The 22,331-nt window shown below is 44.4% G+C and overlaps 2 protein-coding genes across 9 annotated transcripts in view; both read left to right on the top strand.

The window, feature by feature from the left end:
* The window catches only part of KALRN (kalirin RhoGEF kinase), a 528,347-nt gene extending 514,395 nt beyond the window's left edge, over window positions 1–13,952 (top strand). For all 7 annotated transcript variants that reach the window (XM_040604676.1, XM_040604671.1, XM_040604672.1 and 4 more), the window contains 6 exons: window positions 361–492; window positions 2,237–2,401; window positions 3,299–3,377; window positions 4,561–4,761; window positions 5,683–5,821; window positions 8,106–13,952. In XM_040604676.1, coding sequence (XP_040460610.1) covers window positions 361–492; window positions 2,237–2,401; window positions 3,299–3,377; window positions 4,561–4,761; window positions 5,683–5,821; window positions 8,106–8,651 — 1,262 coding nt within the window. In that variant the 3' untranslated portion in view covers window positions 8,652–13,952. The remainder of the gene's footprint in view (window positions 1–360; window positions 493–2,236; window positions 2,402–3,298; window positions 3,378–4,560; window positions 4,762–5,682; window positions 5,822–8,105) is intronic.
* A 275-nt stretch (window positions 13,953–14,227) lies between these two features.
* UMPS (uridine monophosphate synthetase) lies at window positions 14,228–19,790 on the top strand. 2 transcript variants are annotated; one of them, XM_040604591.1, is made up of 6 exons: window positions 14,228–14,386; window positions 14,665–14,818; window positions 16,426–17,094; window positions 17,787–17,962; window positions 18,470–18,584; window positions 19,386–19,790. In XM_040604591.1, exons 1-6 carry the CDS (start codon window positions 14,243–14,245, stop codon window positions 19,565–19,567), a joined length of 1,440 nt encoding a protein of 479 aa, XP_040460525.1. In that variant the 5' UTR covers window positions 14,228–14,242; the 3' UTR covers window positions 19,568–19,790. The 2 variants fall into 2 exon arrangements, with proteins under 2 accessions (XP_040460525.1, XP_040460526.1); XM_040604592.1 differs by lacking the exons at window positions 18,470–18,584; window positions 19,386–19,790 and having other exon boundaries at window positions 16,426–17,323; window positions 17,787–17,885.
* The last annotated feature ends 2,541 nt before the right edge of the window (window positions 19,791–22,331 follow it).

Genomic DNA, 22,331 nt, shown 5'->3' with positions numbered 1-22,331 from the left:
TCTCGCAGGGAGCTCTCCGGGGCACCGCAGTGCAGTTGACCACCAGCTGTGGGCAAGAAGAAATCCCCCCCTGTGCTGCAGTACTGTGAGACCATGCAGAGGCAGCAGGGCTTATGAGCAGCACAGTTCTCTCCTAGCTGCTAGTATGGAAGTATCAGACTCACGGTGGTGGGTGAATGGAACAGTGACATTGCCTTTCCTCTGGTTGTGCTGGTAGCCCAGTGCAAACCAGAGTTCTCCTTCTGCAAGGGGCAGCTGCCCCATAGTGACCTGATGTACCTGGTACACCTGATCTGCAGAATAAAGCCCTAGCACTTGTTGATGTGATGCTGGACTTGGTGCTTGTTTTCTCTTCCCAAGGTGTCCCAGCTGCCCCAAATCGCCCCATTGCTCAGGAGAGAAGCTGCACTTCTGTGATCCTACGCTGGCTACCCCCATCCAGTACAGGCAATTGCACCATCTCAGGCTACACTGTGGAGTACAGGGAAGAAGGTAAATGCTTTGAACTGTGCTCACTGGCTGGGAGAATAAGAACAAAGTAAGCCTCCTTTATCGCACAACAAGTCCCAAAAGCATCCACGCCACCACTGGGGTGCCACTAGGTGCTGCTCAGAGAACCCAAAGTCTAAGGCCAAAAGAAGCCCTTCTGTCCTCCAGTCCAACTTCTCATATATTACAGACCTTTCTGTTCCCTCCAGTCACTTACAGCAAGTTAAGTGTGCCAAGCTAAAACATATCCACCACTAAGGCATCCTTTCATCATTTGTGTTTCACCACTACGGTATCCATCCTTTCTGGTGGATGTTTCCCGGGAATGCAAAATCAAAGCAGCCTCATTATTTTTTTGAAATGGGTAGAGTTGCAGATCCCTGCATACTTTTCAAGCTCAGCTCAGAAACCATTTGTTCTTAAATCCAACCATCCTTTCCCCCTGAATAATCAAATAGATATTAAATGCACTGTTTTCCCAATATGTGCAGGCGTGTGCTCTTGAAAAGGGCATTTGAAATTATTCACATCCCTTTTTGCAAGGTGTGAGGGTCCCTGGACAGTAAACTTTGCCTTAGGTATGTGATCTCTGTTTTTTTCCCCTTCATCCTTCAAAAAATCCTACCTCACGTTAGTAAATGTGCAAACTTAATCACTCCATCATATTAATAACTTCTCTTAGCAAATACTCTGCCTTGACCCTCACTGTGCCATCAGTGTGACTGGCATTTTTGTGAAAGACTAAAAGCTCTTTATTAACAACAGCCACTACAACAAACAGCAAAAAAGCAGCAGTGCTGTCAGTGTTCAGTATTCCTCCCACTCCAAAGGAATCACTGACTCTTCCCTGTAAAACCAGCCTTGACCTTGTGAGACCTGGCAATCAGAATTTGCCCACAACACACACAACATATATGGGTCATGGCAAATAATGTAAGAAGCCCTGAAATTACTAAAATAAGATAAAATCTTACATATTCTTGAAAGAAATCATAGGCTGTGGCAGGGCTTAGTGTCACAGGGGTCCTTTTCTTTTCTGTGACCCTGTGCAGATGAATACAATAAAGTATTGCTTCTTTGGATGCCACAGGTTAGGCAATGGTTAGGTGGGGTTGTTAGGAGAAGAAACACATGACAGACATGTCTTTGCTGCAGTCCTGCTCATCTGCAAAAAAATCCATACTAAGCCTCAGAAAGCTGGTTCCAGGATTCACTGTAGTCACCATGTCTCCCAAAAAAAGACTTTGTCTGCAAAAGCACTTGGATTGCACTGATGCTCTGTCTTAGCTTCATCTGGGACTGCCTTGTCCTTTTTTTTTTTCTTTTTTTTTTTTTTTCTGTATTTCTGCTACTGTTTTTCTCATAGCAGAGCTGTCATCAAATCAGTCCTCCACTCCTGCCTTATCACGCTGCCCTCCGACATCACTTGTAGCACACAGGCACAGCTAGACTGCTGGAGAGATCAACCCTGGGCTGTGTTTTTTCTATTGTTATCAGTCAAGTGAGGGGCATTTCCTTCTTCCCTCATTTAGCCAGGCTGGAAGGGGGCTGCAACACAAAATAGCTTCCTGTGGTCCAGTTCTGGTTTAACAGAAATACATCAGTCTGCCATAACAGTCTTTTAAAAACCCCGTGGATTTTAACCTCCCAGAGTACTGCATGAGTTGGGCAGAGAAAGCTTCTGCTCTAAGTTGACATATTGATTCTGTTTCCTTCAACTCTCCTTCTCTCTGACTGTAAAACACAGGCTCACAGGTCTGGCAGCAGTCAGTAGCCTCAACTTTGGACACATATCTTGTCATTGAGGACCTGGCCCCAGGCTGCCAGTATCAGTTTCGAGTGAGTGCCAGCAATCCCTGGGGGATCAGCTTGCCCAGCGACCCTTCTGAATTTGTGAGGCTCCCAGAGTATGGTGAGTGGGGACACTGAGGAGGGCTTGATGCACAAATGTGTCCATCCATCTGTGCGGTCTGTATGGTGTGCTTTGATGGGTCTTGATAAAAACATTTATCCTGAACCTGGAAGGAATACAAGAAACAGCCTGTGAGATGCTCAGAGCCAGCTCCTGCCACTAGAAAGGCTTTTCAGGTCTGCTCCTCCAGCAGGGCTCACAGCCTCCCTCTGTCACAGAAGCTGTTGCAGTTCTCCAGCAGGTCCCTGCTTTCTATCCCAAGACCACTTCCCTTTATCTCTGGGGTCTGTGTCCTGGTTGGTGTCCCCTCTGCCTTTCCAGCAATACCAGCAGCACCAGGGCCTTCTGCTGGGCTACCCAGCTGGGTCTGCAAGTCAGCTTGCAAAACATATCCCCCTGAGAAATGCAGCCAGCATAGGAAGGCTGCAACGAAGGTGAGCCCCCAGTGTGCAGTGCTGCAGGAATTTGGGGTACAGCTCACTCATGGTGTTGTGAGCAGAGCCCACATTTCCCCATGTTTTAGCAGCTCTGGTGCGTCACTAGGTCTGTGACTGGCTTGGATAGCCTGTGCTGGATGAAATGAGAGCTCACACAGCATGGCTCTGCCTCCCAGTTACACACAGACGTGGCCTTAGACTGTCCGTGTGGCCCTTCTCAGCCCAAAAATACAAGGACAGATTTAAATCCACCTTATCCATACCATCCTCTGGGGATCTCTGGCCTTTAGCAGTCCAACACATTGGAGCTGTGCCTAAGCAGTATGAAACTGGACTCCTAGTGGTAATACTTGCTGTTTTAAGTAACACAGTCTCACATAATTCTAAAATAGGCCATTTATAGTCCACAGGAAACTGTCTTTAACTTTATGCTTTCTTAATGTGCTTTGTTCTCTCAAAGACTCTGCTGCTGATGGTGCCACTATTGCATGGAAGGAAAACTTTGACCTCGCTTATGCAGAGCTGCATGAGATTGGGAGGTAATATTAACCCTGCTTATCACTGCAATAAAACACTGAAACAATGGCTTGAAGCTTTTTCCTTGGAGGAAATTTAGGTTGCTTTTTGTAGTTAGCCTGAAGACTGCTACTCCTTTCAAAGAGCATTGCCCATTAATTACTGATTAAAATACAGACCGGTTAAAATACTGACTAAATTCTGTTTTTCAAGATCAGTTGGGATTTGAGAATTGCAGTTTGGCAAACTTGTGAACAAATTGGGCAGCCAAATCTCTGACAGCCACTGGTAGCTGTCACTGGTATCTCCTCTGTCATCTCGGATTTGATGTGAGCTTTTGAAGTCGTGACAATTTGCTGGTTCTGGATAAACTTAACCCCAAAGCCTGAGTTTGCCGAAGAACTTAGGCATGTGACTGACTTAAATCACATGCCAAAGGGCTTTGCTGATTGGGAGGGTCAGTTAAACAGGAGCCTAAATAGGGGCTGTATAGCTCTGCGCAGAGGACAGATAAGGAACACAGAAACAATTCAGGTTAATGCAATTAGTTCTTCAGCTCAGAGATCAGAGGTGAGTAAGTCTGGGGCTGAAAAGAACAGGAGGCTTTCTGGTTCTGTAGAAAGAAGCATGATGTATTGAGAGGCCAAGTTCAGCCCATGGTTTCACTGAGTAGTTTCACTTTCAGGACCAGTATTAGGCACCAGTCTGCATGAGTTTCCTAAATGCTTTCCTGCCAGCTTTTTAGTTAATTTCTTACTGTGTGCCTGAAACAGTGAGACAAAATGATAGGTTAGTGATTATTTAACAAGGCTTTGCTTTTAGTTGTCTGAGAAATTTTGGGCTTCTTATTAAAGCAACTGGAGAAGGGAGTCTGCTAAAAAAAAGAGAGAAATCCTGTTAAAGTGGTGGCAACTTGAACCCAGGAGAGATTGTTAGAGGACATCAGTATGGCTGCACAAAGCAAAGTGACACCGTTTGCACTCAGTGTTTGCTAATCCCCAAAGAATCTCTACACCCAGGGTAAGAGATGGAGGCTCTTTGTTCAAAAAAGGTTATGAACAACTTGTTAAATCTGATTCCTTGTGAAATATTAATGTGCTGAATCAAATAACACTTTGAAAATCAGTCTGTTATCCCACTGACAACTAGGTGTGATTTATTCATGAGGCCCCTTCGTTATTCTGTGGGTGTTTTTTTTTATTTCAGGGGTCGATTCTCCATAGTAAAGAAATGCGTTCACAAAGCCACCCGGAAAGACGTTGCTGTGAAATTCATTAGTAAAAAAATGAAAAAGAAAGAGCAGGCAGCACACGAAGCAGCTTTGTTACAGCACTTACAGCATCCTCAGTACATCACTATCCATGATACCTACGAGTCTCCTACTTCTTACATCTTAGTTTTGGAACTGTAAGTACGTGGAGCTTGAATTCAAGTGTCTGGGTAGGAATCACAGCCCTATTAAAGCCAAGGATAAAATTCACCCTGGCTTTAGCAGGGCAAAGAATTTGTCATCTGTTTTTTATAGATTGTGATGTCAAATGAAATAGCCATTTTCTCCAGAGCTTCCACTGCCTCTTCTTTACAGTAAGTAAGATTCAGAGGACAAATAAAACTGCTTTCTACTCCGGTGAAGCTTGAGTAATTGTATCAGCAGTTTGTCCCGTTGAATAGCATCAGATTTACTTGGGCAGTTTTATCTACTTTTTATATTTGAGTAAATGTGTTTCAGCTAGATTGAAGCCTACAGTGTTCTAACACTTCCTGGTGAAAAGCGCTGTCTGGCAACCATGCTGCCCCCCGTAAGGAAAAATAGCAACCCAAATCCAAAATGCTTCTTTGTTACAGTATATCCAACAAAGTATATTTGGGCCATTTGATTGTTTATTTATACCGATAAATAAAACTAGGTGGAGAACTTCCATTGGTTTAGTTTTCCCATAGAATGTATTACCAGCCAAAAATGTCAGTGATTTTTTTTCTGCATTATGTAACCAGCTCTATAAGTAAATTGATGAATCCAAATAATTAAGAGGATCTGTTTTGAAAGAAATTGCCTCTGTCTATTGAATCCATCTTTAAGCAAAGGAGTTTACTTTGAGACCGTTGCTGAATTTTTCAAGGACTGGAGATAACAATTAAGGATTAATCATTCTACCACTTCCATGGCCTGCAGTATCTTGAGATATCATTGAATAGTCACCAGATCTTGCATTTTAGTTTCCTCCATTTTTAGGTCATGAAGCTTCCACTGCAATTTTGTTTTCAAATATTAACTGTTCCTAGAGATATCGTGTGATCTTTCATGTGCAGGGGTTGATTTCTTTGTAGGATGGATGATGGTCGTCTCTTAGATTATCTAATGAACCATGATGAACTTATGGAGGAAAAAGTCGCTTTCTATATAAGAGACACAATGGAAGCCTTACAGTATCTTCACAACTGCAGAGTGGCTCACTTAGACATAAAGGTAAGAAGAAAAGAGAATGATGCTACTATTCAGTGCCTTGGTACAGAGAGTTCCCAGCTGCACAGACAGGGAGGAGGCACAGTTTGTGCTGCAAAAAGATGATCACTAAATGGACAAGCACTATCTCTCAGACCTATTGACCACAGAAAGGATTCTCTGACCTGCAGCGCAAGGTCTTTTTCTTTGAGATGCACCTGTTTCCTTGATTCACTGGTTTGTTGTCAAGTCCTTTATGGCTGGATTTAATGAAGGAGAAGGAGGATGTCTGAGGCAAAAGTGAGGTGTCACTAGCACTTGACTGAAGGGGAATTACAAGAAAAATCCATGGGGTATGGTTTGGGCTCACACTTGTACCAACTTAGCTCCAAGCTTCCTGAGCAGAGCTGGTTTGTGCCCAGGCAGCTCAGGGCAGGTCAGGAGCGTGTCTTTCCCTCACGTCCACAGCAGTGCCCTGGAGAGCCCAAGGGGAGGTAAGGGTGCAGGGGAGCAGGAGGTGGGGAGGGCTGGCAGGGGCCAAGGAAAGCAGCATGCCGCATTGTGCTGCACAGCCTGAGAGGGGAACTGGGAATACACCCAGGGAGAGGTTCACAGGAAGAACAAACTGCATTGTGGAGAAGAAATTCAGGCATTCTCTAATGTCATGCTCAGTTAGATTAGCACAGCTTGTACCTCCTTTTGTTGGCGCACGTGGCAGGAGGCACTGTACTGTCCTGGATTTACATTGTACTTCTGTCCTCGTCACCATCCCAGTTATCTTGGATGACAGAGAATCAGCGATTGAAGTTATGATCAAGTGTTTTGGGTTTTGTGATCTGCAACATTGATTCTGGTTGCCAGGAATATCAGATAATCTATAATATTTTTCAGACTTAAATGCCAATTAAAAATGGAGAATGAGAGATTAACTTTCTTGTATAGTGGACAGTCCAGTTCCAAGGAGGTGTCTTCTCAACTCTCCAACCCCCAGGCATGTCAGATGAAGTGATGCTTTCATTCTTCTGATGCCTACTGCCACTACAAAAAAAAAAAAAAAAAAAAAAAAAAAAAAGATTCCTTTTGTACAGTACCTTAGGTGAGCATTAGTCCCACAAGGCTAAATCATCCTGGTTTCTTTCAATAAGATTGTATTTTCTGCTGTATTTATAGGACCTGTCAAAAAATAGGTATCAATTGGAGGTAAGAAACCGCAGTGAATTTTCTATTTGATCATAAGAAACTTCCCAGAAACAAGCTGGGAAGCCAATTTTCTGTGACCTATTTACAGTTCTCCTGTACATGAGGGATATACTAAATAAAGCACCTTCTGTTGCTAAGTGGAAGCAGGAGATGCATTGGTAGTGACTGCCATGAACTGTCTTGTCCCAGGATTCTGCTCAAGAACCTGTTGATTTTGTCAAGGCAGGGTGCAAGGAAAAGAGCAAGTGGAGAGATTTGAACAGCAGTGTAGTGAACTTTGCTTTATATATATATATATCCATGAGGCAGCAGTAAAATATGCATGAGGATGAGGGACTTCTACGAGAGAAAAGTGAGTCTGCATAGGGTGAAAGAAATAAATTCAGAAATCATCTCAGAGCCAACAGAAGAAGAAAAATCCCTGAGTCCCCAGAGCAAAGTATATAGGCAATGCTCAGCATTTCCCACTGAAAGAGATAGATCTTAAATACTGAAAGGGTTGGTAAAAAGAAGGAAAACCAACTGGGATGAAATATAATTGCACTCCGGCTTGGAAAGCATGACTGTGTGCTGGTGTCTATAAGGGAACTCTGGCAGCTCCATTCATGTCAACTGACAGCAATGGTAATGGTATGCACCAGGGTCCCTCCCAGGATACATGCTGGTGGGAGTAAAGTTGAACATTTACTTCATGAAGAGCATTTCTGCTGCAGGTTATGCACATTTATATAACCAGTTGTCATGTGAACAAATGAAATCTAAATAAACTGATACATAAGTCTTATTAAAATTTAAAAATCTGTCAGTGCTCTTAATCTGGGATTAGTTTGGGAAAAAACAACTGTGAGTATTTGGGACAAAGTGCAAAATCCCAGTGTGTTGCCCTAGTGCAAAAGGGGATGCTGTCATTGCAACTTCAGCATTGATTTGAGTTTACAGCAGTGTAAGCAGCAGCTGAGCCGGTTCCTTGTCTCTCTGATCTCTCTCTCTGATCTTGCACATCTGATTAAATGCGAGTTTTGATTGGCTATTAAACCTAAATGACATCTACACATTTTATTTGCAAAAATACAGTATAATTAAGTTTTCTTTATTATCTTTTCAACAGCCAGAAAATCTGCTCATTGATTTAAGAATCCCAGTACCTCGTGTCAAGATCATTGATTTGGAAGATGCAGTTCAGATCACAGGTCATTACCACATCCACCACCTCCTTGGAAACCCAGAGTTCGCAGCTCCTGAAGTTATCCAAGGCCTTCCTGTCTCTCTGAGCACAGATATCTGGAGCATTGGGGTCCTCACCTATGTCATGTTAAGTGGTGTCTCTCCATTCCTGGATGAAAGCAAAGAGGAGACTTGTATCAATGTGTGCAGAGTAGATTTCAGCTTCCCGCCTGAGTACTTCTCCGATGTGAGTCATGCTGCCAGGGATTTCATCAACGTTATCCTCCAGGAAGACTTCAGGAGAAGGCCGACAGCAGCCACTTGTTTACAGCATCCGTGGCTGCAACCACACAACGGCAGCTATTCCAAGATCCCACTGGATACCTCCCGCTTGGCTTCCTTCATCGAGCGCCGCAGGCATCAGTACGACGTGCACCCAGTCCCCAGCATCAAGAGTTTCCTGATGAGCAGGCTGAACCCAGGGACGTAATGCCTCCATCGCTGGGGTCCCACACTGCCGGTCCTGAGGCAAGGTGCAGGGAGCAAGCAGGTGCAAAGCGGATCTGTCTGTACATAGTCCCGTATTTGGCGTTCGCATTTCACGTGGCTTCCCTAACTGCAGGGTACAAACAATTGCGGAGGTGGCAGCACCTGCCCGCTTCCTTGGGACCAAAGCACAGGGGGTAATGGCAGCGGGTACCTGCTCCCTCCCCTTGGCAGGCTCCTCTCGGGACACGTGGTATTCTTGCATCCACTGCCAAAAAAAGGAACTGTGGGAAGCAAACGCCAACTGGAAACAAGAGCCAGAATTGCAGTTGCCTTAACCTTTGTGAGGCAGCCTTACAAGAAATCCTCTTGATCTTGCTGAATTGAATTCAAAATGTACGAGAGATTAGGAGTAGGATAGTGGGGTGGGGGTGGGGGGGCGGAGTGAGGCTAGGCTGACCTTAGCATGTACTGCAGAACCGGACTGAAGTCGGGTTTTGCTGAAATCGTTGCAAGTCTGCTCCAGGTTAACAGACAGATTTTTCATGCCCCGAATGCCCGGGTCTGCCATGATTGCAGTGGGGACTTTGTCTGCATAGGACATGCAAGATCAGGCTCTAGTCACTGCTGGATCAGCTTCTGTGGTGGCATGGCTTACATACACTCTTGTTGCATGGTAGTGCTCAGACCAAAATCCCCCATTAATCCTTGGGCTTTCTGCTGTGTCAAGTCAACATGCAGTACCTTTTGGAGCTACGATTAAGGCAATGAATTCATTGGAGCATACAGCTGGTTTTGACTAAGCACAATGGGACTATGATGGGTTTTTTAAAAGCATTTTATACACATTGTACAGAAATCTTTTGCAAAACCTGTGCATTGAGAAAAGGCTGTGTCCAATTTTTGCAGTATCTGTAAACTAGATGATGATGATGAAGACAATTTTTTCTATCACAGGTTTTCAGTATACATATATTGTATCATATATATAAATATATATATATATATAAAGGATCTTGTTCCATTTCTAGCTTCAGAATTGCTTGGCCCAAAGTCCATCTAAGCCTTTCAGAGTGTGGTAGGAATGGTGAGTTCATCCTTGTGCTTACAGCTTGAAAATCGTTTTCAGTGTTTAAAGTACGTCATTTGTTTCATTTCCAAACTTGTAAATACCTCTCAGCCCCCATTAGCACCTCATCAACAAAGCATTCATGAGGATATTTTTATGTCCAAAGCCTAATTTGTAACAAAATAAAAAATATTCACAATTAAAACATTGCTCTCTTGCAAGCCAGGTTGCAACATCATCATACTGATGTTACAGTGATGGAGCCAGCCTTAAGTATAACCAATGCAGGGAGTCTGCAGTGACAAAACCCCAGTTTGTAGGCTGGCCAAATTTTCTTCTCTAGCAGTGGGAGTGGGAGGGGAAACACCTCCCCAGCTAGGTCTTCTCTCTCCTGCTGCTGCACCATAAAACCCTGCAGCCTTGTAGGGTGGCGATCAAGGAGATATTTTTCCCACCACCACCCCCGGCATGCGAGGACTTTGTCTTGGTGCTGAGAGACATTGCTGTGCCTGTAATGGAAAATGTCAGTTGTTACCAAAGGTTTTCCTAAGGAAAAGGGCTTGATCTGACCATGGGTGCTCAGTATAGACTCTCTTGTAAGGGCAAGAGTCAAATTTAATTTACCATCCAAGTAACTGCACTGTGAGCCTGCCATGTACCTGCAGGAGCAAAAGCTGTCTCTGCCAGCAGGTAGTGGAGATACTCTGCAAGTACTGTTAAATTCTCAGGGCTCTGCTAGCCCCTTTTTTTGATCCACCTCCAAGCTCAGTTTCACAGCAGGTAGGAGACCTAACCTCTTTGTGCTTGCTCTATCAGTATGCTGGAGTGGTCAGTGTTTTGCTAGTGGAGAAGAAAGGAGGCACAGTAAAAAACCCAACGTTCAGCACTGTGTGCATCTAATACAAGAACAGACCTTGAGGCTGGGGAGCCACAGTCAGAAGTCTGAGCCCAGGTGCCTGAGCAGAGTCAGAAGTGGTGTACAAGGCTGTGTGGCTGATGGAGAGATTTGAGACAGAGGGAAGTGGTGGAAAGGCTTGAAAGAGGGGGTGTTCACAGAAAGCTGAACCTTCTGGAACCATGAGAACCTATCTCGGTTCCTCTGTAGTACAGCAGCTAATTTTCTAAGCAATCCAGCAGCACCTCTTAGACAAAGACCAGACTCTCATCCTGAGCAAGAGTGTGAAGTATGTGACTTCTTAGCAATGGAAACTTCTTCAGACAGCAGTCATCAAGGGGTGTCTTTAATTAGCACCAGCCTCAGGTACTCTCTCACTACAGGACTGTTTGTACTTCTTCCTATTTGTCAAAGCTGGCTCTTTGTGCTGGATTGTGCTGCCCTTAAAAAAATATTTATAGAAGTGTGGTTTATAAAACCCACAGCTTTTATTAGCCCTGTTAAACTGGGTACAGTTTAAGCCACAGCCTTTCTGCTTGGCATTAATACAAACAAATTCTCGTGTATCACATGAAATCTGGAGTTATTTAGCATTTTATTTTCCTACTTCCTACACTTGCATCTCAAACTGCAACAGCAGACACTTTGGATGCACAGGGGAGAAAAGCTCGATTGTTTAAGAGCTTTCAAGATTGCCATCAAATAACAGGGGGGTGGGAAACAAACAAAAGGCTGAAAGGGAATACGTGTTTAGGTATTGGTGCTCAGGTTCAAAAAAGAGATTCCTTATTAAGGGAGAGCTGGAGGTGCTGAACTCTGAAGATTTTGAATGTTATGGGATTGCTTTCCTTTATGGTTCTGTTTTTTCCATATTCATGTCAAAGAACTCCTCTTCTTCCTGGGCACTGCTCTTCATACAGCACATTCAGGAAAACTTGAACTCGTTATTACTTCCAGATACATTTGTGATGATCAACCATTCTTGCATTTTATCGCAAAGATTTCTTTTGCCTGAATGCTATCAAGTTGACGGAAAATGTTGCTGCATGATAAATACAGAGGAAGTATTCTGACCTTGCTCTCTCCAGGTCTTTTGCAGCCCACCTGTGGCCCCTCTGCAGTTCCAACAGATCCTGTAACTCTGTTGTAAATTGTAACTTTGCTGTAAAGAGATTACAGAAGCTCAGTAAGTAGGCCTGGAGTGAGCCCACTGGGTGGGAAGCTCCACAGCCAACCCCCTTTGCAGCATTCTTTAACTACTGGATCTTTTTGTGTATGAAATATTGCCTGTAACAAACATGTGGTAACGCAGTTTCTCATAGAGTTCTGAGACTTTACAGTCTTTAGGCCTTTACAAAGCTCCCCAGAGAGCAGCTGACTCTGAGAGGAAGATTTCCACCTGCAGCTTTACCACTCAGGGTTTTCCCAAGGTGGCTGAGTGAAGGTGTAGTGGCAGCTGCACCCTCTGGCTTCTGCAGCAGCTTCGTACCAACTAGCATGACCAACAGTAACGCCAGCCACAGAGCACCGCCAGCTCAGCGCAGACTGGCACTGTGCACACAGCCACCACCTTCAGGCATCTTGACCGTGCTCTTACCCTGCACTGACATCAAAGTACACGTGCTCGCTGTGTCCACCAGTGCTGGGCTGGGACTGGCCTGCAGGAAGGCAGCAGCAAAGGTGCCAGTGAAACAGAGCCCAGAGGGCACGGTGACATGTGGCATTCATTATTTAATATGGCTACATTGAAAGAACACACGTGGCAACGAGAACTCACCTCTCTCTCTCTCTGCTCCACTTCAAGGAGCCGGGCCAGGCAGTTTCACTCCTAGCCATCAAATAGGAAATCTGATTGCCCGTGTAATAGTGTCAGCTCCCATCGGCTGTCCAAAGCACTTGCTGCCCTGTGGGAGATCCCCACCACTCCACCCCAACAACCCCCTACGCATGCTACTACAGGGATGACACGCAGCCAGGCCAGGGTTTTAGACTGTAGTATTTCAAAGCAATCCAGGATTTAGAATGTATAAATTTTCTCTGTTCCTACTTGTACCAACAAGCCTTGTTTAGTTTTACTGCCCTTTTAAATGACTATTTTTTCCCAGTAACATTTATATTTAAAAGCATTTTACTTTTAAATAAAGTTAATGCTGAGACAAAATCTGTGCCCTTGACCGACATTTACAAGTTCTGTGGCTTCAGTGGAGTTCAGCAGCATTTCTGAGCATGCTATTAGGCCCTTGTTACAAATACTGTGAAAAAAGGTTAAGCAGACCCACACATTATGACCTGACAATATACAACCATATTTTAATACCCTTGCCCTGACAGGACTGCATCAAGTCACTGGATAATGTAAATTTCAGAGGCAGATGTAAAGGCTAGTCTGTATATACAGAGGTCTAACAGATAATTAACACGCACAGGGGCCAACCACCTGATTTTATTTCTGTTCCTTTCACTGCAGAGGTAAATTCTCCTCTAACACAGGGCTTGGATTTATTTTCCAGCTCATTCTTTCATGTCCCATCAGAAAATGGTGCTCTCCCAAGGAAACAAAATAAAATCCCATTGTACTAGGCTGACTGCACACTGCCATCAAGTGATGAATTCTCGTTCTGGGATCTGTGTAGTGGTGAATGTTACCATAGCGTCAGGATGCTGAATATTCGCTGTAACTGTAGTCTTTATTATGAAGCTAGTGAAAAAAACAACATCTTCTCTACTCAAGCCATATTTCACCTTCATGTCCAACTTCTGATGCTGGTGCTTTTACTTCTCTTTCTACCAAACTGTTCAGCGTTGCTCTGCCACTGAGATCAATTTGCTGATAACTTTTGGAAGGCAAATGCAACAGAAGGTGCAAAAAAACCCCCTTACATCTCAGACTTACTTACTGAGATAAGAGCAAACAGCTGGAATATGTAGATGCTTTTCAATCTTTGCAACGATTGACTGAAGGAGGAAAAAAGAAACAGTATTGCTAACAGCTCAGCATTTTCAAGGTGCAAAGTAATTCCACAGCCTTAATTATTTCAGTGTATTGCTGTTCTGCCTTAAATGTATCTTCAGTTTTAATGCGGATTTCATTTTGTATGCACACAATGTTGTTTTGTAAAGGTAAGTTTGTAAATATTTCCTTTGTAAGTCTAACCACTCATGTGTACTGTTGTGAGGTGATTACTTGCTGTCCCATGTTGTTACTCCTGTACTGCGGTATATATGATCACCTACGGATGTAGCTTCGAACTGTACATCTTCTGTCCCCGCATTCCCATAAATAGAGTATACTAATGATTTAGTTTCTGGGCTTTTTTGATTAAACACCGTTGTTGAGAGAAGACCGGGTCAGTCTGATTTCCCACGTCCGGCAGTCCGAGCCCCCGCGGGCTGGCAGCCGGCAGGTGGCCTCGCTGAGGGCGCGTTTCGAGGCCCTGCGGCTCGCCAGCTCCCGGGCCGCCCCGAGCCCCCGCCGCAGCCCCGGGGGGACGGGACCCGGCCGGCGGGCAGCGGGGCCGCGACCCGGGCTGGGCCTCACGCCGCGGGGGCGGGGGGGCGGGAAGGGGGCGCCGCGCGCCCGGGCTCGCCCCGCCCCGCACCGCCGCGTCATCTCCCGGCGCCGGTCGGTGCGATGGCGGCGGCGGGGTGTGCGGCGGCGGCGCTGCGTGAGGCGGGCGCTCTGCGCTTCGGCGAGTTCGTGCTGAAGAGCGGCCGGGCCTCCCCCGTGTATATTGATCTGCGCTGCCTCGTCTCCCACCCGCTCCTCCTCCGCCAGGTGCGGGTGCCCGGCGGGCCGCGCCCGGGGCGAGCGGCGGCTGCTGTGGGCGGGCTCCGCACGGCGCTGGGGCGGTCCGGGGCCGCTGGGCCTCTTGCGGGGCAGGGGGCCTCCCACAGCCGAACGGGGAGGGGGAGGGGGAGCGTTGCCGCCGCGGGGTGGGCTGTCAGGCCCGGCAGGGAGGTGCCCAGGCCTTTGCGCGGCCTGCCCCGGTCATGGCACCGGTTCGGTCGCCTCCCGCGGTCTGGCGGTTGGCAATGTTCGGTTTCCCGTTCCAGGTTGCAGATCTTCTCTTCCGAGCAGCCCAGGGTGCCGGCCTGCGGTATGACTGCGTGTGCGGCGTGCCCTACACGGCGCTGCCCCTGGCCACCATCATCTGCGCAGAAAATCAGATTCCGATGCTCATACGGAGGAAGGAAGCAAAAGACTACGGTAAAACACTTAAATCGAGGATTTGTGTCTGCTTCTTGTCTTGTCTGGGAAATGACTTTGCATGTTTGTGGTTCTTCTGTTATGTGCAGCATCTCTGTTCCAGTTTAAGGCTACCACTCCAATTCAAAATGCAGCTTTTTTCCCCCTGGAACATACCCGCCACAGCACCCCAGTCTGAGCAGGCTCTCCCAGCTGGTTGCTGATCAGGCTGCAGCTTGAGTCTAGCTATAGTAGGTTTGGAGACTCTGGAGGTGGGAGCTGGGCAGATGCTTGTTTGTGGGGTTTTTTTGTTTGTTTCTTCAGCAGTGTGTTTTTTGTTTGGTTGTTTTTTTTTTTCCCTTGGCACCATAGCCATGGTTCTGCACCGCTGCCCGCTTCCAAAAAAACAAGATTTATAACTCAGTTTCTCTTGGTATGCTGAGCCCGGTGCCACGTTTCACCCCTAAACAGAAATTTTTGCATATTGACTCCAAGAGGAACCTTTCCAGTCTTCTCCGTTTACCTCTCAAACCCCTTTATCTGTCATAACCTGTAGTCCTGTAATCAGTGGGCAGGGTGGACCAGGTGAGAAGCAATCAGTTCTCTATGCAATGAACCATTTATTTGATTTTGATAAAAGAAGGGGGAGAGAAGACTGATGTGTTAACCCACCATAGCAACTGGATTTCTGCATGTGATAAGAGCTGTACTTTTCCAACAGTAATTGTAAAGCATGCTTGTCAAAGTACGTGTTACTCTTATGTCAGTGTGCCAGGCATGAAAACGTTTGCTGTTCTTTCTTATGAAAGACAAGTCAATTGTGACAGCAATTAACTGAATTAACTGCCTGGCACAAGGTTTTTGGTGTTACATGGATTGCAAAGCTGTAAGTGTGCTTGTTCCCTAGGCTGTCATGGTCTAAGCACCACACTTGCTGCATAATGTTCTCCTGCTGCTTGCTGCTTCCTGGGAAAGCTAGGCATCCTTTGTTGTTGCCCCCTGGGAGGCCTTTCATGGATGTGTGCCTGTTGATTAGGGCAAAGGCATTTGGGGCTTTACTCCTTGTAATTGTTCTAACAGGCATGTTAAGCGCAGAGTACTGCCTGCAGAAAATAGGAAATGAGCTGAAGAGTACCCATAACTTGGCTGTTTTAAAGACATTTTAAATAACTGGAAAAAATAGTTTTGTAATTCCGATCATTCCATTTACACCAGTAATAAACTTCTGTAGTCACCCAAAGATTCAAATTTGTGCAGTGAACAGTATGTCAGTTTCGTTAATGGTGCATAACTTCTGGAAACGTAAAGAAGTATTTTATGAACTTGGAGAAGTAACAGTCTTTATGAATTGAATTACAAGTCAGTGACTGAGCTGTGATAACTGCTGTCAGTTACTAACTAAACAAATTACTTCTCCATACTGGCAGTGAATGTGAAATTCCTGTTCTCCTGAAGTCGGATTCCATTGGACTTCAGGATGAGCTGCAGCATATGCTTGTATGTGGAACAAATATGATCTTTATATTAGCATGGCATGTTCTTGTAGCAAGTTAAGTTTTGATTCTTCAAGATTTTGGGGTCTTTTCAACTTTCTTCATTTACCGGAGTGTTTGCTTTTTATTTTTAAGGTACTAAGCGGATTGTAGAAGGCACCATTAACCCAGGAGAAACGTGCTTGATCATTGAAGATGTGGTAACAAGTGGCTCTAGCGTACTGGAAACTGCAGAAGTTCTTCAGAAAGAAGGGTTAAAAGTCACAGATGCTGTAGTGCTGTTGGATAGGGAGCAGGGTGGGAAGGCCAGGTTAGAGGAACATGGAATTCGCCTGCATTCTGTATGCACATTGTCCGGGGTGTTGGAGATTCTCCAGGAGCAGGGAGAGGTGGCTGTTGAGATGGTTGAAAAGGTGAAGAAATTCATTCAGGGAAGCATGTTTGAGCCAGTGGCTCAGAATGGTCCCACGCCCGTGAAAAGACTATGTAAAGAGCTGAGCTTCGGTGCTCGTGCCGAGCTGCCAGGGGTACATCCTGTTGCAGCCAGGCTTCTTGCACTCATGGAAAAGAAGCAAACAAACCTGTGCCTCTCTGCTGATGTTACCAGCTCCAAAGAGCTGCTGCAGTTAGCTGCCATCCTGGGCCCCAGCATTTGTATCCTGAAGACTCACGTAGACATCCTGAACGATTTCACCCAAGAGGTAGTAAAGGAGTTGCGAACACTCGCAGATCAACATGAATTCTTGATTTTTGAAGACAGGAAATTTGCAGACATTGGAAACACGGTAAAACATCAATATGAAGGTGATTATCATCAACCTCTATTTACTATAACTTTGCTGCTGGTGTGTGTAACTGCAGCATTGGCACAAGTTGCCAGGAGAGATTGTGAGATCTCCAGCCATGGAGAAGATTCAAAGGGACAAGGCCCTGAGCAACCTGATCTAGCTCTGAAGTTAATCCTGCTGAGAGGGCATGACCTCCAGAGGTCCTTTCCAACCTAAACCTTTTTATGAATCTGTGGTGGTGCTCAGTAAGTACTTCTGAGTAGTTGTTTGCCATAAGAAAACGTAGCATGGCTTCTTAAGGCAGCCTGCTATTGCATGCTTGTGTGCTTGTTATGGCTTTCATTCAATATTGCTTCTGCAGCTGTAGGACTGTTTTTTTTCTGATTCATACTTCCCATAAGATGTGCATACTATATTGAAAGGTAGCACCTATGACAGCGGATTTCTTCATAAATGTCTCGGTGAGTATTAAAGGTGACATACTAAGAAGAGTTTGTGAAAAGTAAAACTGAAAGATTACACCTTTTGTGGTTAGGCAGCTGTCAGAACTGTCTGATGAGACTGAACTTGTAGCTATCAAGCTTCAGTAGTAAAACTGTCTTTGAAAATGTGAATGATTTAATGTGCAGCTTGTTTTGTTTAACTCGTGTTTCCTGTTTTAATACATTTCTAGTGATGCTTTGCCTGTCTTCCTATCCGTGTTCTCAGGTGGTGTGTTCAGAATCGCATCCTGGTCAGACATTATCAATGCCCATGTGGTTCCAGGCTCTGGAGTTGTGAAAGGTCTGAAGGAAGTAGGTCTTCCCCTCCAGCGTGGCTGTCTTCTGATTGCTGAGATGAGTTCACAAGGGTCACTTGCAACTGGTGAATACACAAAAGCTGCAGTAAGTGCGCAATTTTGTTTCAGGTTAGAAGCTTGTAAAATGTTGTGACAGGGAAGTTTTCTGTGTTTCTAATATATGCGCTTCCGAAAGTGTCTTCACCTTAACTATTAGTGTTTTTCTTTGGAGACTCAAGAATCAAGCGTGATGTTTAAAGGTTGCAGCCTTTAAGGCTAGTCATGTGGGATGGAGTTCATGCTGTGAATTCTAGTAAACATGCCAACTTTGCTGTTAAAGCCCCCTTTTTTTTCCCTTAAGCAAAAACTTTCCAATTAGTTTAAATTCAGTCATTATATTATTTACAACATAGAAAGAAACATAACATTCCCATTCCTGGATCGATGAGGGGTGAGTGAGCTCTGGGTGACTTTATATTGCTAAAGCAAGAACAGGCATTTCATACCCCTGCCTTGCACAGCTCAATGTGTCAAAGGGTGGATGGGGAAACAGATTGCTAGTCAAACTTAGTTTCAGGTATATCACTTGTAACTGTTTACCGGTCTTCTTCAGGTACAGATGGCTGAAGACAACTCCGATTTTGTTTTTGGATTCATATCTGGATCTAGAGTTAGTAATAAACCAGAATTTCTTCACTTGACTCCAGGGGTGCAGCTGCAAACTGGAGGTAACTTTTTTCTGAAATAATTCTAGCCTGTTTTTAAATACAGTAAGTGATCTAGCCTTCAGTGAAAAAGTGACTTTTGAAGAGGTTTTCCTTGCTGATTTGCTGGTGGGAGGAGTCTCTGTTTGCCATTATGGACTGCCTTCTGTATTTCTGGGTACGCTGATCCCTTTCCTGGGAGCGCTGAAAGGCAACCAGCAGGCTACGCAGCTTTGTGTGTGTGCTGAGGTCTGTGCATACCAAAGCACAGTCCTTAAAACATATGAGATGTCACATGGGTGGGTTAGATGTACAGCTACTCGGTTAGGAGTAGAAAAAAAGGTTTTTAACAAATACAGAAATCTAACTGTAACACTGTTGATACTGATATAGATGCTGTATCGGTGAACTGGAAATATTGTACTGACTAAACAGGTTGTTACTGAAACAAGTAGGGGAGTTGTATTTCTCTGCAATACTTAACTCTTACGAAACCTGAAGTTTTTACATGAATGTTCGGGGGTTTTGCCTGTTGTAAGAAGGCTAAGGCTTATTTCAGTGATCAAGATTGATGCTTCTTTATGTAACTCTTCCATCTATTGTGACTGGTAAATCATGAAAAAAGAAGGTCGCGCTCTGTCAAATTTTATCTTGTGTAATGGGGGATTCACTAATTGGAGACAAGAGTTCCTGGGTTTTTGTGAATTGTTAGGATGAGAGCTGGAAGAGCACACCTGGTTTTTGTTCCAGCACCTCTTTTTTAAGCTTTATAGTAGATAAGTTTTGTACGAACTAAAAAGAAAAAGAACGGTGTCTCTATTTCAGGTGATAACCTTGGCCAGAAGTACCTAAGCCCCAAGGAAGTTATTGGTGAAAAAGGTTCAGATATCGTTATTGTGGGACGTGGCATCTTGTCAGCTTCAGACCGTCTTCAAGAAGCAGAGAAGTACAGGAAAGCAGCTTGGGAGAGCTACATGAGCAGACTGGGTATTCGTGCAGAAGATTGAAAGCAGACTGCTTTCCTACTCCATAAACAAAGCTGATGGACCTGCAGTCATCGTGAGGCTTCCAGTTAAAGACATGGACAATTCAGCCAACAGAAAACTGCCCTTTTGGGGAAGAATCTGTTCCTAACTGAATTATTTTTAATCACACACACACAGTTCAACTTGTAAATGCCGTGGTTACTTTTTCAGTATTTGAATGTATGAAATAAAAAATTCATGCCCATGCCCAGTTTCTAGCTTTGCTTTTCTCTGCTGAAAAATATTGCATGAAATACTCCAAGGGTACTTGGTTGGCTGTTGTTGCTTTCATTTCTTTTCTGCACCCTCATTCCCTCTGGCTGTGGAAACAGTATTTTACTGTTTAAAAACCCCCACCTGCAGACCTGACCTGCTGCCCTGCTCTCAGAGTATTACTCCACTCTGCTGTTTCCAAGGAACAAGTATGGGTCTTAATCCCACACTGTGAAATTGAATAACATGTTGTTTAGTAAATATTTTTATTGCTATTGTTTTCCTTTCATTGGATCTGTAAGTCTTCCTTCTGTGGCAGTGTGAAATACCTTTTTATAATACTGGGGGTCTGAAAAAGGTATTCTAGTCTGTTTGTGACTGCAGGAATTACTCATGTTACTGTTTACAGGAGCTACAAAGAATTTTTTTCAGAGCAGCTAGTTGTTGTGTGCTTTATTACAGTGGAGCTGTTGATTCCTCAAATGAAAAGTACTTTATTGACTTTTTGTGACAATAGCTAGAGAACTTGTCCTTATTCATCGTGAAGAGTGGAAAGTAACTCCTGGAATTATCTTGTATGAGTGGTTTTGATTAGAAAGGATGGAATACACTAGATATATTTAAGGTTATGTGTGGTGGAAATCTGCTTGAGTTTTTTGCTGCCGTCAAGGCAAAGACGAATGGTGATGCAGTCCTAGACTGTTGCTGTTCCTGTATTGATGCAAAGCACACAGAGAAAGCCATGTCCCTTTGTTAATGTGCTTTTCTGCAGACTAGGAACAAATATGTCTAGCGAGAAGAGTCTTTTGGCATTAGTACTGGACTCTTCACTAAGCCTTTCAAAATAGGAGCTTGGAGTTATGCTAAAGTTCAAAGGAGGGGTTTTGTTGATTGTTTGTTGGATTAATCTGTGCAGTGTCTATGACCAAGGGACACGGGCTTGGATCTGAGGGCTTTGCCTTACGCTTCTTGTGTTTGTGACATTGTGCTGTGTTGGCAGTCAGACTTCATAAATATACAACTAAAAGACTTCCCTTACTGTCTGGGTGCGTTGCGGGCTGATGAATTCATGCTTTTACACTCCACGTGCCCTGGAAGTGTGCTTCTACTGCCCTTGGTGATGGGGCTGCTTGTGGGGCTTAGGAGTTGGTTACTGTGGAGAGAATATTAGAACTTTCTCAGTGTATGTGCTTTGTTATCCTTGGGGTACCGTTTGCTTCAATAGTTGTCTTCTGTATCATGATTGACATCTGGAGAACTCCACGCAGGTAAAGTGGAGGCTCTCTTGGCTACCTTTCACAGCAGGAACTTGAGCGTGTTGTGTCTTGTGTAGCCACCCTGCAACAGTCTGTGAGTCATGGTATCTCATATCAACTTCTAAGAATTTCTGGTCCTTGGGATTTGTTTACTGTCTCATGTTAATTCTCTCATGGCCTTGAGGCCTGTAGCAGAAACAAGACTTTCCCATGTAAACCGTTTTGCAGAAAACTACTTTTTCCACCAGAGGGAGCCGAGACACTTATTTTCTCAGGAGAGTCAACGCCTTAGCTCTTTTACAGCTACCAGTTTCCAATGATAATACCAACTCTAGGATGAAAATCTGTCTGGTTGTCAACAAATTGCACCCTTGCTGCTGCCCTCATTTAAAACAGTGGAGCTTACCAGAAAGCTGCCTCAGGCCGGAGCTGAGCGCTGCGTGTTGTAGGCTTACTGTTAACGGCACAGGCAGAATGTGGTGAGTTCAGTATTTTCCACTATGTGTGCTGAATTGTGTTAAGTGTGTGGCTGACATCTATGCAGCTGCATCCCTGAGCAGGCTTTTTGGAGAGCTAGTTTATCAGTATATTTGGAGCTAGTTTATCAACCATATTTGGAGAGATGGATGTGATCTAATATCCAGTTGCTTTTAGAGGATTATGTGCAACTCATTTTCTTGACAAAACAAGCTCTGAGGAACGTCGGTTGGAAAACTTCATTTCACTGTCCCTCGTTGTACACTCAGTAAATCACCCAGAAAGAGCTGTATTCTGGTGCTTCACTTGACAGTACGGTTGCAAACATTTCAATTAGTAACACAAAACCACGTTACCTCCTATATGCATTCTTCTGTCAGAATGATTATAGTAAACAAGTGTGTGCACTTTCTTTAAGGCACCTGAAAGTGATTAAAAATCTATTTCAAATTAAGAACAAATGTTAATTTCCTTGCTTGCTCCCGCTGTTCACATTCATTGCATAGTTCCTGCTGTTGGTCCCAACTGTTTCTAACATGGGAACTAGGTCACGATTTACAAAACTCATTTGCATCATAATATATCTGAATCTGGAAGTCTCGCAGTTCATTCTCTGATCTGATCGAGTCTGGGGCAGAGGCATAAGCTTATATTTAAATTACTGCGTTGTCATATGATTTATAGAATCTGGAAAGTAGGCATTTATATAAAATTGTGATTCTTAATCTACTCTGGAGTATGGATGATAACAGAATGAAAGGATATTGCACTTTTCGTAGTGAAATAAGTCTGTGGTCAAG

This window comes from Falco naumanni, chromosome 8 (genome assembly GCF_017639655.2).
Source record: "Falco naumanni isolate bFalNau1 chromosome 8, bFalNau1.pat, whole genome shotgun sequence".
Lineage (NCBI taxonomy): Eukaryota > Metazoa > Chordata > Aves > Falconiformes > Falconidae > Falco > Falco naumanni.
The sequence above is the reverse complement of the archived record's forward strand: the minus strand, read 5'-3'. Positions and strand labels throughout refer to the sequence as shown.